This window comes from Tachysurus vachellii, chromosome 16, assembly GCF_030014155.1.
Source record: "Tachysurus vachellii isolate PV-2020 chromosome 16, HZAU_Pvac_v1, whole genome shotgun sequence".
Lineage (NCBI taxonomy): Eukaryota > Metazoa > Chordata > Actinopteri > Siluriformes > Bagridae > Tachysurus > Tachysurus vachellii.
In genome coordinates this window covers 17,941,243-17,962,642 of record NC_083475.1, presented here as the reverse complement: position 1 = coordinate 17,962,642, position 21,400 = coordinate 17,941,243, and the positions used below count along the sequence as shown (strand labels likewise).

Below are 21,400 nucleotides of genomic sequence, written 5' to 3'. Positions count from 1 at the left end.
TAATGCATAATATTATGACTCTGGCTATTTGAATTAGCTATTGCCAGATAAATGTCAAAACAAAGACTACATTATGTATATAACCAACTAAATGTGCAAACCTGATTTGATACTGGATATGTAGGAACAAACCAACACAGAGTGTGTTAGTAGTGTGCGAGTCACCTGAACAGCACCAGAGCACCTTGGTATGATGAACTCTGATTCTACCTCAGTTTGTGCTTTAATTGTGCTGTTTTAAAAGAGCTCTACCACCTTACTCCAAAATCCACTATAGCTGTTCACTTGGGTTAAGCTATAGTGAGTGAGAAGTTCATAATATACTGACTATTGTATATAAATTTCCTCCTCATAAAACCGTTAAATGAGCCTTGTATCATGCCATGTAGGAGTGGGTGGTGTAATCCTGGAAGAAACCCTGCCCATTGAGAGACAAATGTTTCATCATAGAATAAAGGTGATCAGTCAGAATAAGTTGGAATAAAAACCTCCTACTGCATAACTGAGTCACTGTTTTTCCTTTAATTTGTCATCTATCAACATGTGCATTCAGCAGGAGCTGATAAGTGGCAGACCTAATGGATTAGACCTTAAAAAAGCGTGTGTATGTGATTTTTAATGCCACATTAGGAAAATCCCTTCCGAAGCATCCCAATCTGGATTAAGAACTGTTTTGCATCTTGTCCTGTCGCACAGATGGTGGAAAAATAACCTCCATTCTTCACACTCGTTTCTCATCTCTCCATCACTCACATAAGCAGTGAGGCGTGAACAAGAGTCTCACACAACACATGTTTACACCAACAACTTGCATGCCGATAAGGGGGATTTGTTCATAGAGAGTTGCCTTGAAATTAGTGGCAATGCGTCAATACATTTGGCCTGGAAAAAGAGAGATAAAAAAAGCAGAAAGTCTTGTTCTATCTCACTCTCATTTTCTCTCAAATACAGCAACAAAATGATGTAAATGAAATAAATAGTGTTATGTTTCTGTAAAAAACTGTGAGCGCAACTGCTAGTTCATTAAGAGCTTTTTCACTTCCATTAACATGGTTTCCATATCGCACATTTGTATTCATTTATGAAGATCCAGAGTAAACATTCACATGTAAATACCCTCATTTCATCTATCCTTCTACTTCATCTCCCTCTCTCTCTCTCTCTCTCTCTCTTAAAATGATCTTTTAAACACACAGTAACGTTTATGTTACTGCATCTGAATGTTTTCCGAATATATAGAGGTGAACTACTTTTAGTCCAACACATAATCCATCTTAAGAGAAGCAAAATTCTGAATACTCAAAGCTGTCACATATGTCGTCAAAAAACATTTAAAAATCCGAAAGTGAAATATTTCATATAAAGGTCTAAAAATAAATTTAGCAAAAACAATAATTAAAATGGAACTGATAAATTCCCTTTTTTGTAATGCTTCTGGTTTTGGTTAATAGATTTTATGTTTTAATAATTAATGAATTATAGTATATTTTATTAATGACTGTAGTGTTACAATTAATTTATTAATAATTTCTCTTTTTTGGAAATGGGCAAAAAAAAAAAAATTGGGCACTTTTAGATTTTAGATTATTGCTGAGGGTGGGGGTGATGTGGTGGTGAGGTTGGTGGTGGTGAGGTTGATGGTGAGAGTGGAGGTGTTGGTGAGGATCAGGATGAGGATGATGGTGATGGTGGTGAGGGTCAGTATTGAACATCTACCACAGATAAAGCTTTTTAAGAAAAAACTATACCAGCTTTTAAAGAAATAATTAATAAATGGAATTTTCTGGGGTTTTTTAACTTCATTTATATTGTTTATGATGTTTACAATCAACTGCTTGATCCTTACTGCTTTGCTTTTTTTTAAATGTTGTGCTCTGTTCTCCAGCTGCGCTGCAGCTCAGCAGAAACAAAATCTGGTGCCAACAGAACAGTGACCTGGGGCTTAAAATCACCTTTAATCTTTTATTATTAATGAGTCTGTGGCTTACACTGGCAATAGAGAAAAGTCGTTTGTGTTGTATGGGCTGCACATGATGGTAATCGTGTCCTGAGGAAGAAAAGTGCTTAAATGCAACTTTGCCAGCATTTGAAGTCAATGGGGTTCCTCATTTACTGCCTACAATCCTGTGTGTTGAAAAGGGTCCAGCGTGGGCTTGCTCCAGGAAACCCTATTAAACCATATAAATAAAATGTGTGGCTGATGTCTGATACGTTCTGGTTTACAATCCAGGAAAAGTGAGAAAAGCTCAGTGGTGGACTGCTTAGAGAAAAGAAACACGAGACACCGGACTGAAAAGTCAGACAGTGTGTCCAGATGAGGGTATTTTTACACACGACGGCCTTCTGATCGCTAATCCAAGGCCTTAAACACTTAGCTACCACACTGCAAAAAACGATCAGAACAAGATACGACAAATACCTTGACTGCAGTCAAATGAAGCTAGTATTTTCTTTTTTACAATAAACCAAATAAAATAAATGTCTGTAATTACTTCAACCTTGAAATAGTCTTTATTGTCTCTATTGTCAGTTCTTTTTTTCTAATACTTAGCACTACACCAGAGAAAAGTCATTGTAACTCCTAGTAAGACAGAAATGAGAGGATGGAGAGGGAACAACTGCTTAGAGCTCCTGTAACTAGATGAAACCATCATGAAAACTTGATTTATGCATATTAAAAATGTTTAAATGATTAAAATGATCCCATGCTGTTGGTAAAAAAAATACAAATTGTAGTTGTTGCCAGATTTTATTTGTCACATACATAAACATACACGGTATGACATGTAGTGAAATGTGTTTTTTACGACTGTTCCTTGTAGTGAAAAGATATGGTGCAATAAACAATAAACATAGATCTATAAATCTAAAAAAATTTGGATAAATACAAAAAGTATGAATAAAAACCATAAGCCACTTCATGATGTTAAGTTATTGGAAAATAAGACGTCATGGTGGTAACAGGAATTCTCTATTTATTATTGATTAATTCATGCGGCTCTTTTGTCTTCGAGTAGGTCAAACTTAGTAATTTCAGGCAAAACAGAGAATTTAAATATTCCATAACTCAGAGCTCAACATGAAGGGCACTGCATCTCATTTCCATTTTTCTTTCTTTCACCTTCTCTGTCTCTCTGACTGACATTCATGACGTGACCCTCTGACCGTGGTGAACTCGCAGTTCTCCTCAGTCGTCTCCGTCTACAGAACAAGTGCTGAATTATTAACACACGGTGGCATACACTGAATTATTGAAGCATGATCCTGCATCCTGTTTAGTCTTCACCAGTCATCTCCAAGGCTGAGTGTATTTCTAACTAGTGCAAGATATTTAGCTTACACATGCAGTGTGTAGGGAGGAAAAGCAAGGAACGAATGCACTTTGTAATGGTGAAAATGAGGCACGGCTGGATATCAAATGGAGAATGGACTTTCTCCTGTTTCGTCTGTGCTGAGACACAGACTCACATGCCAAATATCAAAGTTATGATTTATTTGTGAAACTAAAGCAGTGATTATGTTATAAAGGCCATAACATGCTATAATGTGTGAATGCATTTCAGTAGCGAGGAGCAGGCAGCTCGCTCTGTTGCCGTGGCAATGATGATGACTCATGACAGCTGAACTGTAGATGCACGTTTGTGTGTGTGTAATTTGGATTCAAGAAAGACTGAAAGAGTGGCTGTCCCTCCTTTTCAATTAGAACAGTAAACACAAAATAGGTCTATCTCCATCTCTCTCTCTCTCTCTCTCTCTCTCTCTCTCTCTCTCTCTTACATGCACACACACAAACACACACACACACACACACAAACACACCAATTTTCACCAATTCAAAATAATGAACTGTGATTGCAGATTCCGAAAGAACTGTTTACATGCATCCTAAACTGGACAGTTGTGAGTGGATCTCTATTTATATGCACTTTATATTTAATCTGATCCAAAGTTGTGCATGAGGGATAATGTGGTTTAGTATCAGTGTAACCATAACAACGAGGACTGCGGGTCAGTGTGAGTGTGAGTGCGTTTTAATCGCACTGCTTGTGTTTAACAAGTTTTAAATTATTTCCTACTAAGCAAAGTGTCATTCAAATTTTAATGATTATTAGCAGACAATGAGAAGAGTTTGTGTGTGCATGTGTGTGTGTGTGTGTGCGCGTGTGTGTGTGTGTGTGTGTGTGTGTGTGTGTGTGTATGTGAAGAGTTCTGCCATAAAGCTGCTCAGCATTTTATATTTGCCTGATGTTCAGTAACAAGCAGCTCTGGTTTATGAAACAGAATTGCACACGCTATCCATTTTTCCCATATTAATAGTCAGTGACTGCAAATAACTGCAGAAGTATAAATTTTGATCAAAGTGTGTGTGTTTTGATTTTTTGCTTTATTTTGATTTTGTTTTTTTTTAATCTGGGGCATGTTCTGCATCTGCACTGAATGTTAAATACTGAGTCACCTTTACTGAGGTCAATTTACATCCCACACCTTTGTTAAAATTGTATTAATGCCAATTCAACCTCACAATTATTTTTTTAAATATACTCTAAAGATTTCTCATGTTGTTGAACTGGATAGAAATTTCATTTTGTTTGTCCTCGGCTGCTCTACTCTTTTCCCCTGAGGTGTTTACATGAGAGTTTTTTTCTGACTGACTTAGAATATTAACAGATTAATAGTCTACATGTTTACTGAATCACCTGATTCAGACACAATATCTCTTCACATAAGTTATAAAAGAAATTAGTATTGTAATACCGTGCAAGCTTTTAGAGCTGCATAATTAATCATTTGTTTTCATTATTGTTATTACAGTATTGGCTTTTACTTTACACAGAGATGAGAACTCATGTCTTAGACTTGCCACTAGATTATTTTTTTTAACTTTAAATACTTGCAACTTAAATCAGAAAAATTAAGACTCACAATTTGACTCTCTCTTATAAGACTCTTAGATTCTTACCTATAAATTTCAACTGGATGTATGAAATTAGAAGCTTATGACTCACATTCTTCAAAGATTTTAAAACTTCTCCAAACTCGACTCAAACATCAAAGCTTATGACCCAAGTGATAAATGAACTCAGTCCTTAAATACTACGATTTTCAACATAGCCTCAGCCTTAGATTCTCAGCATTGAATGATTTGTCAGTGACAATGTCTTGGCAACTCAATGACTTGTAACAAACATAACACCTATGATTCAGACTTCAAAGACTGTATGACTTGTATCACAACTAGTGTTAAAAGATTCTCTCAACTTGACTTAAAGACCTCAAAGCTTATGATTCAATTCAACTCTCACTTCAAGGCTCATGACTCCCAACTCGACTGAGAATTGCAGCTTGACTAGACTTGGCTTAAACTTGACTAAACCCTGCACCTCGCTACTCGAATATACTTGACTAGACTTCACTAAAAACCTGCACCTTGATAATTGAAAAGAGTTTACTGGACTTGACTAAAACCTGCACCTTGCTACTTGACAAGAATATACTAGACTTGACTTAAACCTGCACCTTGCTACTTGACAAGAATATACTAGACTAGACTGAAACCTGCACCTTGATACTTGACTAGGCACTTAGGTTTATGACTCATAACCTGACATGACCTTGGTTAGTGGTAGCTCAGTATTTAAGGTGATGGCCTACTGATTATAAGGTTGTGAGTTCAAATCCCAAGACCACAAAGCTGCCACTGATAGGCCCCTAACTACGTAAGACACTTAATTCTCAATTGCTCTAATGTATAAATGAGATAAAGTTATGTCACTCTGGGTAAGGGCATGTGCCAAATGCTGTTTCCCCAAATTGAATCCAGACTTCAAAGGTTATGACTCCTACTGTAACTTGACTAAACTTCAAAACCTGCACCTCGCTGCATGACTAGACTTTAATCCTTATGACATAGTCAACTGAGACTTGCAAGCTTCTGACTCTTGACTTAGACCCTTGACTTAGCATAAGACATTCAGCTTGACTCTGGCTATAGAATCTGAGTAAGCCAAGCATGTTACTTCACTCACAGTTCACTTTCATACCTTATAGCTTCTCCAATTTCAACTCACACTTCAAAGCTTATGACTCCCAACTCGACTCAGACTTTAAAGGCTTATGACTCAGAACTTGACTGCAAAGTGTATGAATTGCATTACCGGTTCTCTGTTTTGTCTAATATATTTCTGGGTATATTGCAATCTTAGTATGAAGCAATATCACAGTAGAATATCTTTGTTGATGTCTTTAAGCCCTACACTGTACTATCATCTGTCTGCGCTTATGTAAACTCCTCTCCCAAGTGAGTTCTTGATGACACTAAATCAGCTTTTCCACCCAGTAAAACCTTACAAACTTTTCCATGATCCAGTTAACTGCCCACATCGGATTTTGCTTTTGTACATTTAAACGTCAATTCGCTGTTTACAAAGCCCATAATTCTTCAGCCAGCTTCAAATTACGAAAGAAAAACTGTGGTATTTTATCACTCCTTGCTTCCGTAATTGCATCAGCCTGTGATTTCACAATCTAGCTCAGTCTCATTCATTCTTATCTTTATTTGATTGAACTTGAAGTGCAAGACTGCTTAAAATAAAGGAGATTCATCATCAAGATCATGTATGGCAGATCACTGTCACTTTGTGGGATGATTTTCATATATAGTTAGAGGCAAATGCAAATGAGTCTTCATTATGCCTTGAGAGTCTTTTTCATCCTGTTGAGAACAGATATAGGGCAGTGTCCAGCAGCTTCAGGAAGTTTCCACTGGCTCTGCCTAGGTGCTGTCAGGATGCCCTTTAACGATCTGACGCACACACACACGCACACGCACACACACAAAGGGTTTTGTATAAAGAGGTTATGCAAAGGTGCCCAGGTAAACTTGCCACCTGAGATAGCAAGGTATGATGTGGGATACCTGATCTGTCCTGTGAGCCACTGTTTGTGTGTGTGTGTGTGTGTGTGTGTGTGTGTGTGTGTGTGTGGATGTGGGTGTGGGTGTGTACATCAGAGGTAAGAAGCAATACTCTTATGCATGTTGCTACACAGGTTGCTCTGAGAGGAAAACTGGCCTCAAATAAACAAACAAACATACACAGGCACTCAGTATAAGGTAGAAAGAGAGAAGGACGAGCAGGCGAGTAGGAGAGGGAGCGAGAGAGAGGGAGCGAGAGGGAGAGAGAGAAAAATCTAAGGAAAGCAAGCCAAGCCGGTGATTTTCCACCTTTTGCGCTTGAAGAGTTTCTTACATCAAGCTACTGAGACAAGCTTACAGTTCAGTGAGTTCATACCCATGATCAAGTGAAGAGTGTGTGAAAGAGAGAAAGAGATAGGATGAAAAGAGAGACAGAGAGAGAAAAAGAGACTGAGAGAGAGAAAGAGAGAGAGAGAGAGAGAGAGAGAGAGAGAGAGAGAGAGAGAGAAAGAGAGTTGGCATGTGAAGCTATGATTATAGAAGGACCTTGATGTGCTAAGAGATAATAAAAGGCCAGACTAACTTTCTCTGGTATATCAAAAGTTATACAGACACACAAACACACACACGTGCACAGACACACACATTCATGGGGCTTCAGTCCCAAACACAATTAAGTCTTATACTAAAGTAAAGGATGTTCAAAGTTGAATTAGCAGTGAGGGCACATTTAGCTTGAAGGCTTGCATCATCTGTGTCCAGTAAACCAGCCCACTGTGTCTTGTCCAAAATGAGCTACAGTACAATTAAAAAGTCTACAGAGCAGAAAAGAAGAAGAGGTAGGCTGTAATGGCTACTGTTGTGTCAAACATGTATTTGTGTGTTTTGTTTCAGCTTGACTGCAAGTTTAATACCAAACTTAACAAAATGGTCCATGCTCCCAAAAAATGTGAGATGTTTAAATTCCACAGCACTGTTCTGTAATTCTCAAATCTGATGTGAAGAAAAAGGTATTGATTCATTTTATATGATTCATTTTATATTAATCAACAGCAAATCAAATGTTCATAATAATGTTAATTATATTTATTGTTTATAGTACAAAACTCATTATTATTGTCTATAGTAACAACTAATTAACTTCCAACTAACTTGTAAAATAAAGCAGACTAATAAACAGGTTGTAGAAGAAATGACATGGTGAAGCTTCTTCTTTTCTTCTTCTTTCGGCTTTTCCCTTTAGGGTCGCCACAGCGAATCATCTCTCTCCGCCTATCCCTATCTTCTGCATCCTCAACACTTGCACCCACTAGCTTCATATCCTTATTAATTACATCCATATACCTCCTCTTTGGCCTTCCTCTTTGCCTCCTGCCTGGCAGCTCCATGTCCAACATTCTCCTACCAATATACTCACTCTCCCTCCTCTGAACATGTCCAAACCATCTTAATCTCGCCTCCCTAACTTTGTCCCCCAAACGTCCAACATGAGCTGTCCCTCTGATGTACTCGTTCCTAATCCTGTCCAATCTTGTCACTCCCAAAGAGAACCTCCCTCAACATTTTCAGCTCGGCTACCTCTAGCTCTGATTCCTGTCTCTTCTTCAGTGACACTGTCTCTAAACCATACAGCATGGCCGGTCTACTCATGGTATACATGTTGAAGCTTATTTTTCATTAATGAAACGATAAATTCCAGTGCTAGCATTTTGTAGCAGTCTCTCTCCTGCTCTGATATGAACCCTCTAAAATTTATACACTAAATCGTAGAGTACATGACCCATAGTAAGTGCAGAATATTCAGTATATATATATATATATATATATAGTATTATTACTTGGGATGCATCTATTGATTATTTTCCTGATTCAGCAAGAGTTAGGTGTTAAAGCTAAAAACAGCTTAATGTTTTTTGCGTTTTCCGATGCTGGAAATTTAGCACATCCAATCGTTTTATTTGTTACTAACTATACTTTTAGACAAACACTAAGCTGTTAATATTAATGTGCATATTGTTATTCTTGTAATTCTTTTACTTTACTCCTTTTTCATGCAAAGCCAAACTGGGATTCTGTATTGTTATTTGATTTTGTTTGCAATAAAAAGATTTCGCAAAAAAATAAATAAATAAATAAATAAATAAATATTAATGTGTAATCATTCATTTGTAATTTTAATGTTAGCTTTGTGATATATTTCAGATGAAGCTGAAATATGAAAACCGAAATTTGTGGACTGCTCACAAAAAAGGTCACAGATATACTTTCCAAATGATGTTCATTTATATATTATATTTCTCTCCTACATATTAGCAAAAGATGATCATAGCTACAAAGCACAGCGGCTCTGCCTGCTAGAGTCCAGCTTGCTAGTAAGTTTAATAGCTACCAAAATGTATGATGAATAATTTGACCCTATTGGTGATTAAATATTTTTAAACACTTAAATGCTTTGCCAAGTACTATTTTGTATTTAATGTGGAATCTTTTAATTTATTAGGATTTCTAAAAGGCTTTAGCATTTCAAAGAAGTTCTAGTTGGAAGCTTATCTAAAACCCCTGGTTGTAAAAGTAAAACCCTCAGAGAGACAAGCTGAAGAAGCATTTATGGAGTTATGTGAAACCGTTTTTCCATGAATTTTTCATACCCGTCCACCTCTACTGGCTGTCAAATCTCACATTTAATGGACCTAAATGCTACTTTGTTCTTGACTGCAGAAACAAACAGAGTCGTTCAATAGATTTTGTACAATTCAGTTCATTTTAGTTGGTATTAATTATTTAACAGTGATAATTACAGATTCATTATTAATGAGTACAGATTGTGTCTTTCAGGAAAACTCTTTTTAAGGAAAGCGCACAGACTGACCTGAGACATCTACGCAATGTTGACCTGGCCAAGAAAAAGACGTTTCTTGTCTGTTTTATATTGGTCCCGCTCCGTCTTGATCTGGCTCATGAATATTTATCCCTTCTGGTTATTTTAATTTCAAAAGACTTATTTAAACTTTGTCTCTAGTCAAAATCTCACTGCTTCATTTTCTTCATTGCTTCATTACACATTATTCAGCCTTCTAATGCAGTTCAGAGAGAATCAAGCGGACATTATTGCGTCTATGTTCCCATAAAGGGATTAACTGCAGCTATAAAAGTATGTGGAACGTAAGAGTAAGAGAGTGGCTATGTATACTGTATGTGTTTGAGGTTCTGTGTGTGTGTATGTGTGGGTTAACAGGTGTAGAATTTCTACCATAATGCTTTCTACCAGCTGTGACTTTTCCCAGGGGGATGTTAACTTTGTTGTATAAAAGTGTGTAATGCATATAAACCACTCACAATTCTGTTGGCCGTGTGCAGCGACTTCTCGTCCCTTACAGTGGACTTCCCATATGTGTGTATAACTCAAAAAAAGGTCAGGCTGAGTCAGCATATATATTCAGGGAGAATACTTTTTTATAATTTTCTGTAAAAAGATATTGAGATTAGAAGGACAAGCTCATTTTTGTTGATCCCTGATCAAGTAACCATGTTTCCATACAAATGTGTGATCAGTAAAGAAGATAGCCACAGCAATTTTAAGAACAGGTGCCTAAAGTTCATGGTGAAGTTATTGAGCATTTACTGCGTTAATCAGAAACTAAGCATAATGCATAGGATACCACCCTAAATTTGATCATTTCTCAATAACAGCATTAATAGAATTAAAAACAACAACAACAAAAAAAAACATTGTTACCAAGAAACCACAAAATGCTTAAATGCTATATCCTTACTGTCAGGACTCAGCCCGGACTTTTTGGCCATGTGCCTTTGTTATGGTCATTGTTAAGTGTCGTCATTTGTATTGTTTCAGTGATCGTCTTTTTTTTGTCTTTGTCTTCTTTATTTATTAAACCCCTTTCATTTGAAGCTATCCTCCGTAAGGGTCTGTCCCATTCCTTCCCTGGCTGTGACACTTACATTGCTCTATGGTGGACAAACCTAAAGGAGCAGCTTCACCTCTGAATGTTCTGACACTGGAGACGTCTTTAAATGTTAAATAAAAATCTAATTAGACTAATCTCCACAAAATCAATTATTCTTCAACACAGTATTCTTTGAATTGTTCCACATCTCTGAGTTATAAACTGCTGTAGGGTCATATTTTTAAACATTATTCTCACTCGAGCATTTCTATTTTTAAACTAATATTCACAATGCTACATACAAATAATATTTACTGGAGTTTTAACTTAGCCTTTATCACTAATAATCTTTATCACTGAACTCGTGGATTTTAGGTAAGGACCATGTATGTATATCATTATTACACTACTATTATGCTTATACTTTAGAAATGGTATAAATGTATGTATATCATTATTACACTACTATTATGCTTATACTTTAGAAATGGTATAAATGTATGTATATCATTATTACACTACTATTATGCTTATACTTTAGAAGTGGTATAATTTCAACAGCAAAATTAAATTGTATAATATACAGAATTCACACTAGCTGGTGCAACCTATAGCACTGTTTGCTATATGTTGCACAAGAATCAGTTTATGTGGCTAGGATAACTTACTTTAAGTCCTTAGCGCTGTGCTGTTTTATGTAGCTTCATGTTGTTGTATGTAGCACCATGATCCTGGAGAAACGCTTCATTTCACTATATACTGCATCAAATATATATATGGTTAAAATGACAATAAATCAATCTCTTAGACTAACTAATAATTTATTATATCTAATAATCTATGGACATTAATCACTGGGTTGTTGGTATGGTTCAACCTATTCTGCAGGATCTTATAAAACACCACTGACCCTCTTTATGCCCTATTTTATCATTCAGATAATTACATTTAACAAACTTAATAGATGTGAAATGTGCTTTAAGGACAGTTTGTAAAGGACAGGAAGGACAGTACACTAAATTACACTGCAGCAGAGTGTAGGATTGGATTTCTAACACCTCAGTGATCTGAAATACAATACACCTTTACATTTCTTCAGAATCATTCATTCATTGATTCATTCATTCATAAAGCATCCTGTTCAATACACAGAAGAACTAAGAGCTAATAGGAAAGATATGTAGTTTCAAAGTACAAGCGTGAGAAAGGAAACTCTGCCCTTAACAATATTTACCATTTATATAATTCTGTTATTTGTTGTGTTGTAGTATACTCCTTGTTGTTCCTACAGAACATCCAGTGGTTTCACCAAAGCAGAACCCTGTGTTTTTTCTTTGTGGCATTTCCTATAATAGCTTCAGCAAGTCAACTAAGGACTGAATTAAACTTCAAATGCTTCACATCACCTCATGGTCTACTGAACCATAAAATGGACACACACTTTCTTTCTCTGTTAAGGCTTGCAGAGACATTCTATATGTTTAGCCATAGGAATGTGAACATCTTTTCACAAGCAGAGATAACTACAATACCAGAGGAAAAATAATATGTGCTTTATATATTTATGTTATAAAAGTTCTATATATATGCGAACACTTTAGAAAGGTGAAACTTGTTGGGTGGTTGGTATTTTTCCTCTTCTCCTGTTGTGCACTGGTTTTATTAAAACTTCAGTTTATCAAGAGTGTAGTATAAATGATGCCTAATGATTTAGTGACTGGAAATGTCATTGGTTTAACCAATGGTTTACTAAAGTGATGCACTGAAATGAACATTTTTGTCTACAAACAAAATTCAGAGGACTAAAAACATTTTCTTTGTTGTTCGAATTATTCATTCATTCATTTTCTACCACTTTATCCGAACTACCTCGGGTCACGGGGAGCCTGTGCCTATCTCAGGCGTCATTGGGCATCAAGGCAGGATACACCGTGGACGGAGTGCCATCGCAGGGCACACACACTCTCATTCACTCACTCTCACGCACTCACACACTACGGACAATTTTCCTGAGATGCCAATCAACCTACCATGCATGTCTTTGGACCGGGGGAGGAAACCGGAGTACCCGGAGGAAACCCCCGAGGCACGGGGAGAGCATGCAAACTCCACACACACAAGGTGGAGGCGGGAATCAAACCCCCAACCCTGGAGGTGTGAGGCGAACGTGCTAACAACTAAGCCACCGTGCCCCCTTGTTCGAATAATTTTTAATTTAATTTTGGCTTTTTATATTGTTGCTGTTTTGAATTGCTGCATAAATTGTAGTAATTTATTTTGAGATTTCTTTAGAAAAATGAAAAGCATGATTTAATTAGTGCTAAAGAGTGCTAAATCCAAATTAACGTAAAAAAAGAACAAATAAACAAAATAAAGAAATACATTATAGGCTGAAGAGTTGAGCACTTACTACATTATTTTGAGATTTTAAATTATCTTATATACTCGTTATAATGCTCTTTATGTATGAAACACTTTGTCAACTGTTTTATACTCATATGTTGTGTATTCAGAAATGGAAATTTAGAAAAGTTTTCAGTTTCATGAATTTTTTACTTATTCCAAAAAAAAAAGAATATTGGTGCATTTTTAGTGCAGTGTAGTGAATTATAAAGTAAAGGAATCTGAGTGCAGTACAGAATTACAGCAAAGCTAAGGATCAGTGGAAATAACTCGTGAACTGTGGGAGTGAAGAACTGAGTGGGAGTGTGTTTGTCCTAAAAAGAGGATTATGCACCCCCTGGTAGAAAGAATTCCTGAACTGAAATGTTTCAGAAATCCTGGGCTGCTTTATACTGTAATGCGAAACTGCGTTGAAACAGTAGCCATAGTCATCTCACAGCAGTAACCAGAGCCCAGTTTCTTCTATACTGCATATCTAATGTCAAACATCCCAGATTCTTCTGTAAATTCGCTTGAAGAGCTGCCGCAATAAGCCCTGGTTTCTATTCCATTGCTTTTAAACTACTATATTCAGCCTGAAAGTCTTCTCATAGAAGGTCTTTTGCAATGCAAAAATGTTTTAGGAAATTCATGCCTGCTCTCTAGTCTCTCTAGTCTCTTTCTGAAAGCAATCAGAATAGCATTTCCAGATTGTATCGTGAAGAAACTGCAGATGAACACAAGTGATGCATGATGTAGCACCATAACTGTGCTAATAGCAGGCAGGGGGAGATACTATAGCTTCATTGAAAATGACAAAGCATCATAAAATCTTCTTGTCTACATCACCAAGGCATTCCTTGTGTATACAGGAGGAATGAAACTTTCTTCAAACTTTAAAAACGTAAAATAATCCCAGATGTACGGTGGCCGAGAAGTGCAAAACACATTAACAAATCCGAAAACAAGTTAACAAATCTGAAAACACATTAACAAATCCGAAAACACATTAACAAATTCTAAAACAAATTAACAAACCGAAAAAAAAAAATAAACAAATCCGAAAACACATTAACAAATCCGAAAACAAATTAACAAATCCGAAAACACATTAACAAATCCGAAAACAAAACGACAAGTCGGACAACCCAGAAACGGTAGTGTATCATTTTTGAATGGAAACTTACCGATCATTGGACAAGACACCTGTCACTCAAGATATACAGGTATGGAATCTTATGTGTAATGTGTAAAGTTCTCCGTTTAAATATAAGAAAATAACAGAATTAATCCACAGTAATCCATTCCGTCCATCCATTCCAACTTTTCCCTGCGGCAGACTGTTGAACTTCATGTATACCTTGAGTGACAGATGTCTTGTCCAATCACAAACTATACCAACCGCTTCCGGGTTGTCTGAAATGTCGTGTTTTCTGATTTGTTAATGTGTTTTCTGATTTGTTAATGTGTTTTGGGATTTGTTAATTTGTTTTCGGATTTGTTACTGTGTTTTCGGATTTGTTAATTTGTTTTGGGATTTGTTAATGTGTTTTGGGATTTGTTAATTTGTTTTCGTATTTGTTAATGTGTTTTGGGATTTGTTAATTTGTTTTCGTATTTGTTAATGTGTTTTCGGATTTGTTAATTTGTTTTCGGGATTTGTTAATGTGTTTTGGGATTTGTTAATGTGTTTTGGGATTTGTTCATTTGTTTTCGTATTTGTTAGTGTTTTCGGATTTGTTAATTTGTTTTCGTTTTTGTTAATGTGTTTTCGGATTTGTTAATTTGTTTTCGGGATTTGTTAATGTGTTTTGGGATTTGTTCATTTGTTTTCGTATTTGTTGATGTGTTTTCAGATTTGTTAATTTGTTTTCGTTTTTGTTAATGTGTTTTCGGATTTGTTAATGTGTTTTCGGATTTGTTAATTTGTTTTCGTTTTTGTTAATGTGTTTTCGGATTTGTTAATGTGTTTTCGGATTTGTTCATTTGTTTTGCACTTCTCTGCCACCGCATAGATGTGATTATAGCTCCAAGTCCATCCCGTTCCTCTTATTCAGAGAAGAACAGTTGGCATGGCAACAATGTTCATTTGTCTCCAAAATACACAGAAGTGGACAAAATGTGTGTGAGAGATAGAAAGAGAGAGAGAGAGAGAGAGAGAGAGAGAGAGAGAGAGAGATATAAAAGGATGAACTTAATAAGTGCAAAATGTACTTAGAGTACATTGCCTTTATGCAGAGTGGTGCAGATATAAATTTTATAGAGAAATGAAAGGAAATGGGATTTGAGTTCCATATAGAGTTTCCATAGCAACCTGGTCAAGCACAAGTCAGGGTCGAAAGGTTACTGTGAGATTTCAAAGCACACTTCCTTTTATAAAATTCAGTAGTCTGAATGCTGTTTTATGATCCTAATAATAAATATTGAGTAACTACAGTGAAATAATTGATTACTTCATTTTTCAAAAGTTATTAAGTAATTAATAGAAATATATATATATAAGTATGCATATATATATATACATATATATATATATATATATATATATATATATATATATATATATATATATATATATATATAAGTATGCTGCTATCAAAGTCATTAACTGGGGATTATAGGGTTACATTTACTATATCTTTCTCTCATGTCACAGATTAAAACCACTTCAGATATAACTTCAAAACTTCATTCTGTGACTATGAAATGTCAATTATTGTACATTGACAATGGAAAGCTAGGAAAGTATTCAGGTGGTGAAGATTTACAATATCAACACACCACCATACTGACCATACTGTATCAAATGACATTTTGGGTATTGTGTATGATCATAACCATTGTGTATGATTATAACTATTTAAGCAGAGTGGTCTCATATATATATATATATATATATATATATATATATATATATATATATATATATATATATATATATATATATTTTTTTTTTTTTTTTTTGCACGTTTGTCACACTTTAATGTTTCAGATCATCAAACAAACTTAAGTACTAAAAAATCCTGAAGTGCAATGTACGGCCATCTGTTTGTGACCTCAAACTGAAGCGAACATGGGTTCTACAGCAGGACAATGATCCAAAACACATCAGCATGTCCACCTCTGAATGGCTAAAGAAAAACAAAATGAAGACTTTGGCGTGGCCTATTGAGATGCTGTGGCTGTGTATATCTATATGATGAGTCATATATATATATATATAGACAAAGTCTGTGTGAAATCAGATATTTGTAGCCTACAGGCCTATTGTACAGATACCTGTGTGGGGTTGTAAAGCTCCTGCAGTGCATTTCTTGAGCCTCTTCTACAGCAGCCCTCTGCTGCAAACGGGTTGTGTCTCATTACTGCAAAACAAACAGAGAAGGAGGCAGACGGTTGGTCAGTAAATCAGACACAGAACAAAGCTAAAACCAAAATGCTAAAATGCGGGTAAAAGCAGTAAACACATACGTGCTTATACAGCACTTCTCAAACATAGCGGATGTGTCTCAGAGTAAAATCCTCAAGTGGTGTTATTAAACTTTTATTTGACACAGGCCCTCAAATCCAGTAAATTTCCACATGCAGCCCAACAAATAGCGCATCAAACACAATGCAAAGATTTGAAAAAACAGAACATCTCCACACACACATTAAGTGTTGATACATATTGTTCTGCTAAATTCTTTGGTTATCATTGATTTCTCCTAAATGGCAGTAACACTGTGTAGACGTACTATTTATATTTAAAGGAATGAGTAATAAAACATGAGGAATGAGGAATAAAATGTGTCTACGTTATATAAGGAATGTAATGAAGCAATGTTGTGTTTAATGTCCTGGAACCTCCACAACACAAGTTAGTTTTTGTTATCACTTCCTTCCCCCAGCAGATACTCTTATCTATCAAAGTTGATAAGACGAAAAATGCAGCTTGTCATTTTACTGAGAAACCATCTTAAAGATTTTCCTGACTTGCCTCTGACTGTTAAAAGCGTACCCTGAAAAAAACTCTTCGATCAACAATTACTATTATTATGAACCTGTGATTTGTCTTGCAGCTTGAACTGCTGTCACCTTCTGACAATCAGAATTGACAATTCATTGAGAATTCATCTCAATTCTTCACTTGGCACCAAAGGCCTCATGCATTATTAGCTTTAATGTGTAAAATATTGAAAATCCTCTATGTCCAAGCTTATACCAGAACCCACATTCTGGGTTTCTAAAGAACATCTCATAAATATTTCATATAATGCAAAAAAAAAATCTACACTGTCCCTTTTGCTTTCACGATATCATTGTGCTCCTTCGTGTCAATGCCATCTCTTATGCATTTTATGCAAAGCCTGCAGTGATACAGTTTATGAAAAACTAAGCCAAAGCATGACATTAAACACTATTTATTCCGCTTTTGACAAATCCCAGTTGCTAAAGACACGATTGTATTAGACTGAAGAAGGTTAAAGGTGATGAGTCATTAAAAACCCAGCAAGTCTGTAAATAATTTACTGCTAGAATAAACTTATTCTCTTACACAATTAAATAATAAAAAAAAATGATTGTCATCTTTGTTTATTATGGGAATGAAGGAATTAATCATTTACTTAGAAGTACACAAAATCATTGAAGATTCCTTGGTGAAAAATGCACATTGCAAAATGCAAAGCTGCAGCCAGGATTGTCCACAATATTCACTGCCTGGTCAATGAGGTTTGTAAATATCTCTAAAATGGACAATATCTCTTTTAAAGACTTGCATTCCTTTGTTTCACTTTTTTATTATCCTGAGGTTATCTTATAAGTCAGAAACATAGTAAATGAGTAGTATGGTCGTCTTCATGTATTCAAAGCATTTAACAACGATTCTCTGTGCTACAATATTTTAATCACAGCAAAGCTTTAGTTTTCTTTAATTAGGTGTAGTGAATACATACACAAAAGCATCAAATAACACACAGAGCAGATGTAAGAGCAGAATTCAATTTTCAGCTTGAAGTTAAAGTCCTTATTCTCTAGAGGTTTTTATTTCGATCCTTACAAAGAATGGCTTCTATTATTCAGTATTTATGATGGAATTTTAAGGCAGGAACAAATGAAGACAAGGACCTTAAACAGTGCTTCATCACAGTTCTTTCTCTTTTTGCATTATTTATTTATTTATTTATTTATTTTTACAAAGGTCCTGTGTGATGTGGATTTTGTGTGCATCATAAATAGAAGCATTTGTAAGCAGATAATGCTAAGCATAATTTCTATGTCATTTTAGCCATTCTGAGACGTTTCCAAGAAATTTACCCATGCATCTGAGAAAAAGGTTTGTATTTCCAGTTGTTGTATCTTGTTTCTAATATTACTGTGCATTTACATTGTCTGTTCAACAGACCTAAAGACCTGGCTATGTGCTAGCTATCCAAGCTGCCTCAGCTAGTAGCTAGCTGCTAGCTCAGGTGCTCTGTGTTTAGATTTCCCAGGTCTTTTGTATTTTGTCTCTTGTAGGTGTGTATCAATCGCTCCTTTCGCAGCAGATGTGTGGATTAGCAAAGCAAGCTAACACAAGCACCAATGATCTCTGCTATTTCCTTCCAAACTCAATTTTCTTCCTAATGTATCTTTACACATTTAAAGGCAGGATCAGATGGATAAGAAATCTAGTTATACATTTTTCTGAAGAAATGTCAAAATGTCAGATCACATGCATCATAGGATGGTCTGAGAAATCTGTTTCTTTGTTAGGTTTATGTAATTGTGACACACAACATTTACTTACAGTTTTGCTAATCTACAGACTTAAACATCTAAGTTTGTGTAAGCCTTTTGGGAATAAGTTTTAATAATTCATGATATTTCAATCTTTCAATATTAAAATTAGGTCGTTAAGTTAAACATTTGGGAGATTATACCCTTCCATAACCTTCCGAGCAATATTCCCCATTCACCTCTTTCATCTTTAGGGCAAAGCAGAAGTGGCTGATGACGTCATCTGGAATTCTCATCATCCGAAAGCTCTCCTATTCAGTCATTAACCACACACAAGTATTAAAACAAAATCTGTGTATCAGATTCAGACGTCATAAATAACTGAAGCATTTTAACAAGCCATGATGTAACTGGTCTTTAAGGGTTTGCAATTTGGTCCATCACTACGGAACAGTTCTGGAAAGAAAAAAAACAATTTCCTGTGAATGCTGGCTTTGCGTCACACTGGTACAATGATGGCTACAGTGCATCGATCACCTCTCTCTTTCTTTCTCTTTCTTTCTCTCTCTACTTCTGTGATAAACAAATTGCTTAAAGCAGCTATAATTCAAGTAATAATAGGAACTTGAATTAAATGCGAAACTACGAATTGATAAAAAGTAAATAAATTAAAATAACTGACGTAAATGTCATTCCCTAATTAAGAAAAAAAAAATCACTGGCTGTCATATAAGAGTTATAAAAACCTCAAGACATGGTATAGGAAAATGCCTTCAAGGTGGTAACAGCAGCTCCACTACTTAACTTAACCGCATCATTCACACTATGCATTTTCGCATAACAGCACACCCCCAAGTGAGATCTATATTAAATGTTTTTCCACACACAGTTGTGTGTGCAGATCCCTGTAGCTATACTGCTCCCAGATTTTGATGGAACACCATTTGTTGTGTCTAGTCATAAGGAATGCAGAACAGGATAAATGAGAAGAAGGGATGATGATAGAAGCAGAGAGAGGAATGATCCAAATGAGCAAAACCTAATAATGATGGAAAGGAAAGAGGGGAAGTGTAGAAAAATTGGTTTCTACAGCCATTACACACAAAACACTTTCCAGCTCATTAGGACTAGAAACAATAAAGGGTACACAAAAGAGCAATGCCATGTGTATGTGTGTGTGCATACAGTAAAGTTCAATATGAGGCTGTTCCACCTGAGAAAGTATCTCAACAATAAGACACCATTATTCCACCAAAATAATTGTTCTTGGCTGCAGCCAAAATAGCGACACAGTGGGAAGGAAATTTTAATGGGGTTTCATTTGGATTATTTTTTCGCATTTATACTTATAAATGGAAAACTGCAATGTGATGCGTATATTGATATTCATACTTTCTAATTATGACTTAATTATCTTTGCAAGCTTTCCAACATTTCCCCACCTTACTGAATAGTAAGGACAGAAAGAATATTTTTGGGCTTTACTTTTGCAATTTTACTTGTCATCATTGTTGTAGCTGTAAAAATATTACTTATGCTAGTTATTTGTAAATTTACTTGACTTTTTATAAACGTTTGTTATGTGTCTAAGGGCTTTTAAGTGTTTAAGGGTTTAAGAAAATCACTAAATAGCCTATGATCCTGCTTGAAGAAACATGTCACATTTATATGACACAAATCTTATATATTATGAGGGAATTTAAATATCACAGGTAATAAAGTCATCAATTTCCCAATGCGTCCCAATTGTTGATTGTTTCCAGTTCCTGAACTTGTGTACACGATATACCGACTCACGAACGAGGGAGCTGGGGAGCTGACCGAGACACACTCACAGTTACCTCATTTACACTTTCATCCTGTTTAGTTATCTCCTACCAGTTCTTGTGCTCTTGCAGTCTACCATATTGTACAGCAGATACCAATCTGCATCCATTAACATTAAAGCAAATACATGCTTCCTCAGACGCATGTAATCATTGCTACATTGTTTTTTTGTTGTTGCTTTTTTTTTTTTTTTACTGCTGCCCTTGGAATGACATCGGACACGAGTGCTACCTACTGTGCTAACAGATGTCCACTATTTGTAAGCACTGCTCTGATCGAAATGGGAAAGAGAAAGGTCACCCTGAGTGTAGAGCCAAATTATTGTGCTGCCTTATACCTGAGTTATATCTGACACATAAAAACTTTTAATTGCTGGCAAATTGGTGTGGTGTAAAAGAAATAAAGCACTACATCCTACAGTATTCGATGCGTTAGTTATCCAAAAGGCGGCACATCAGAGGCTAAATACTATATATTCAACAGGTTGCAATGCTCATTGACTTAATGCTCGATATTCCAATGCATGAAGATGTTAATCATGAGTCGACTTAGATAAGCTTTAAATCTTTTCAGTGTTGTTGAAGATTTTGGCATTAATTTAGCATTACAATTACATGCTACTTTTAAAACTAGTTAATAAACTGAAAGATGCAGAAGGTTAAGACGTGATCTT

General features: G+C 35.7%; 1 protein-coding gene across 3 annotated transcripts in view; it reads right to left on the bottom strand.

Annotated features, from left to right (window-relative positions):
- The window catches only part of chst11 (carbohydrate (chondroitin 4) sulfotransferase 11), a 52,403-nt gene that overhangs the window by 5,467 nt on the left and 25,536 nt on the right, over positions 1 to 21,400 (bottom strand). For all 3 annotated transcript variants that reach the window (XR_009649651.1, XM_060889124.1, XM_060889125.1), the window contains exon 2: positions 16,480 to 16,565. Coding sequence is in view for 2 of the 3 variants with exons in the window: in XM_060889124.1 (XP_060745107.1) it covers positions 16,480 to 16,565 (86 nt within the window). In the remaining variant the exon portion in view is untranslated. The remainder of the gene's footprint in view (positions 1 to 16,479; positions 16,566 to 21,400) is intronic.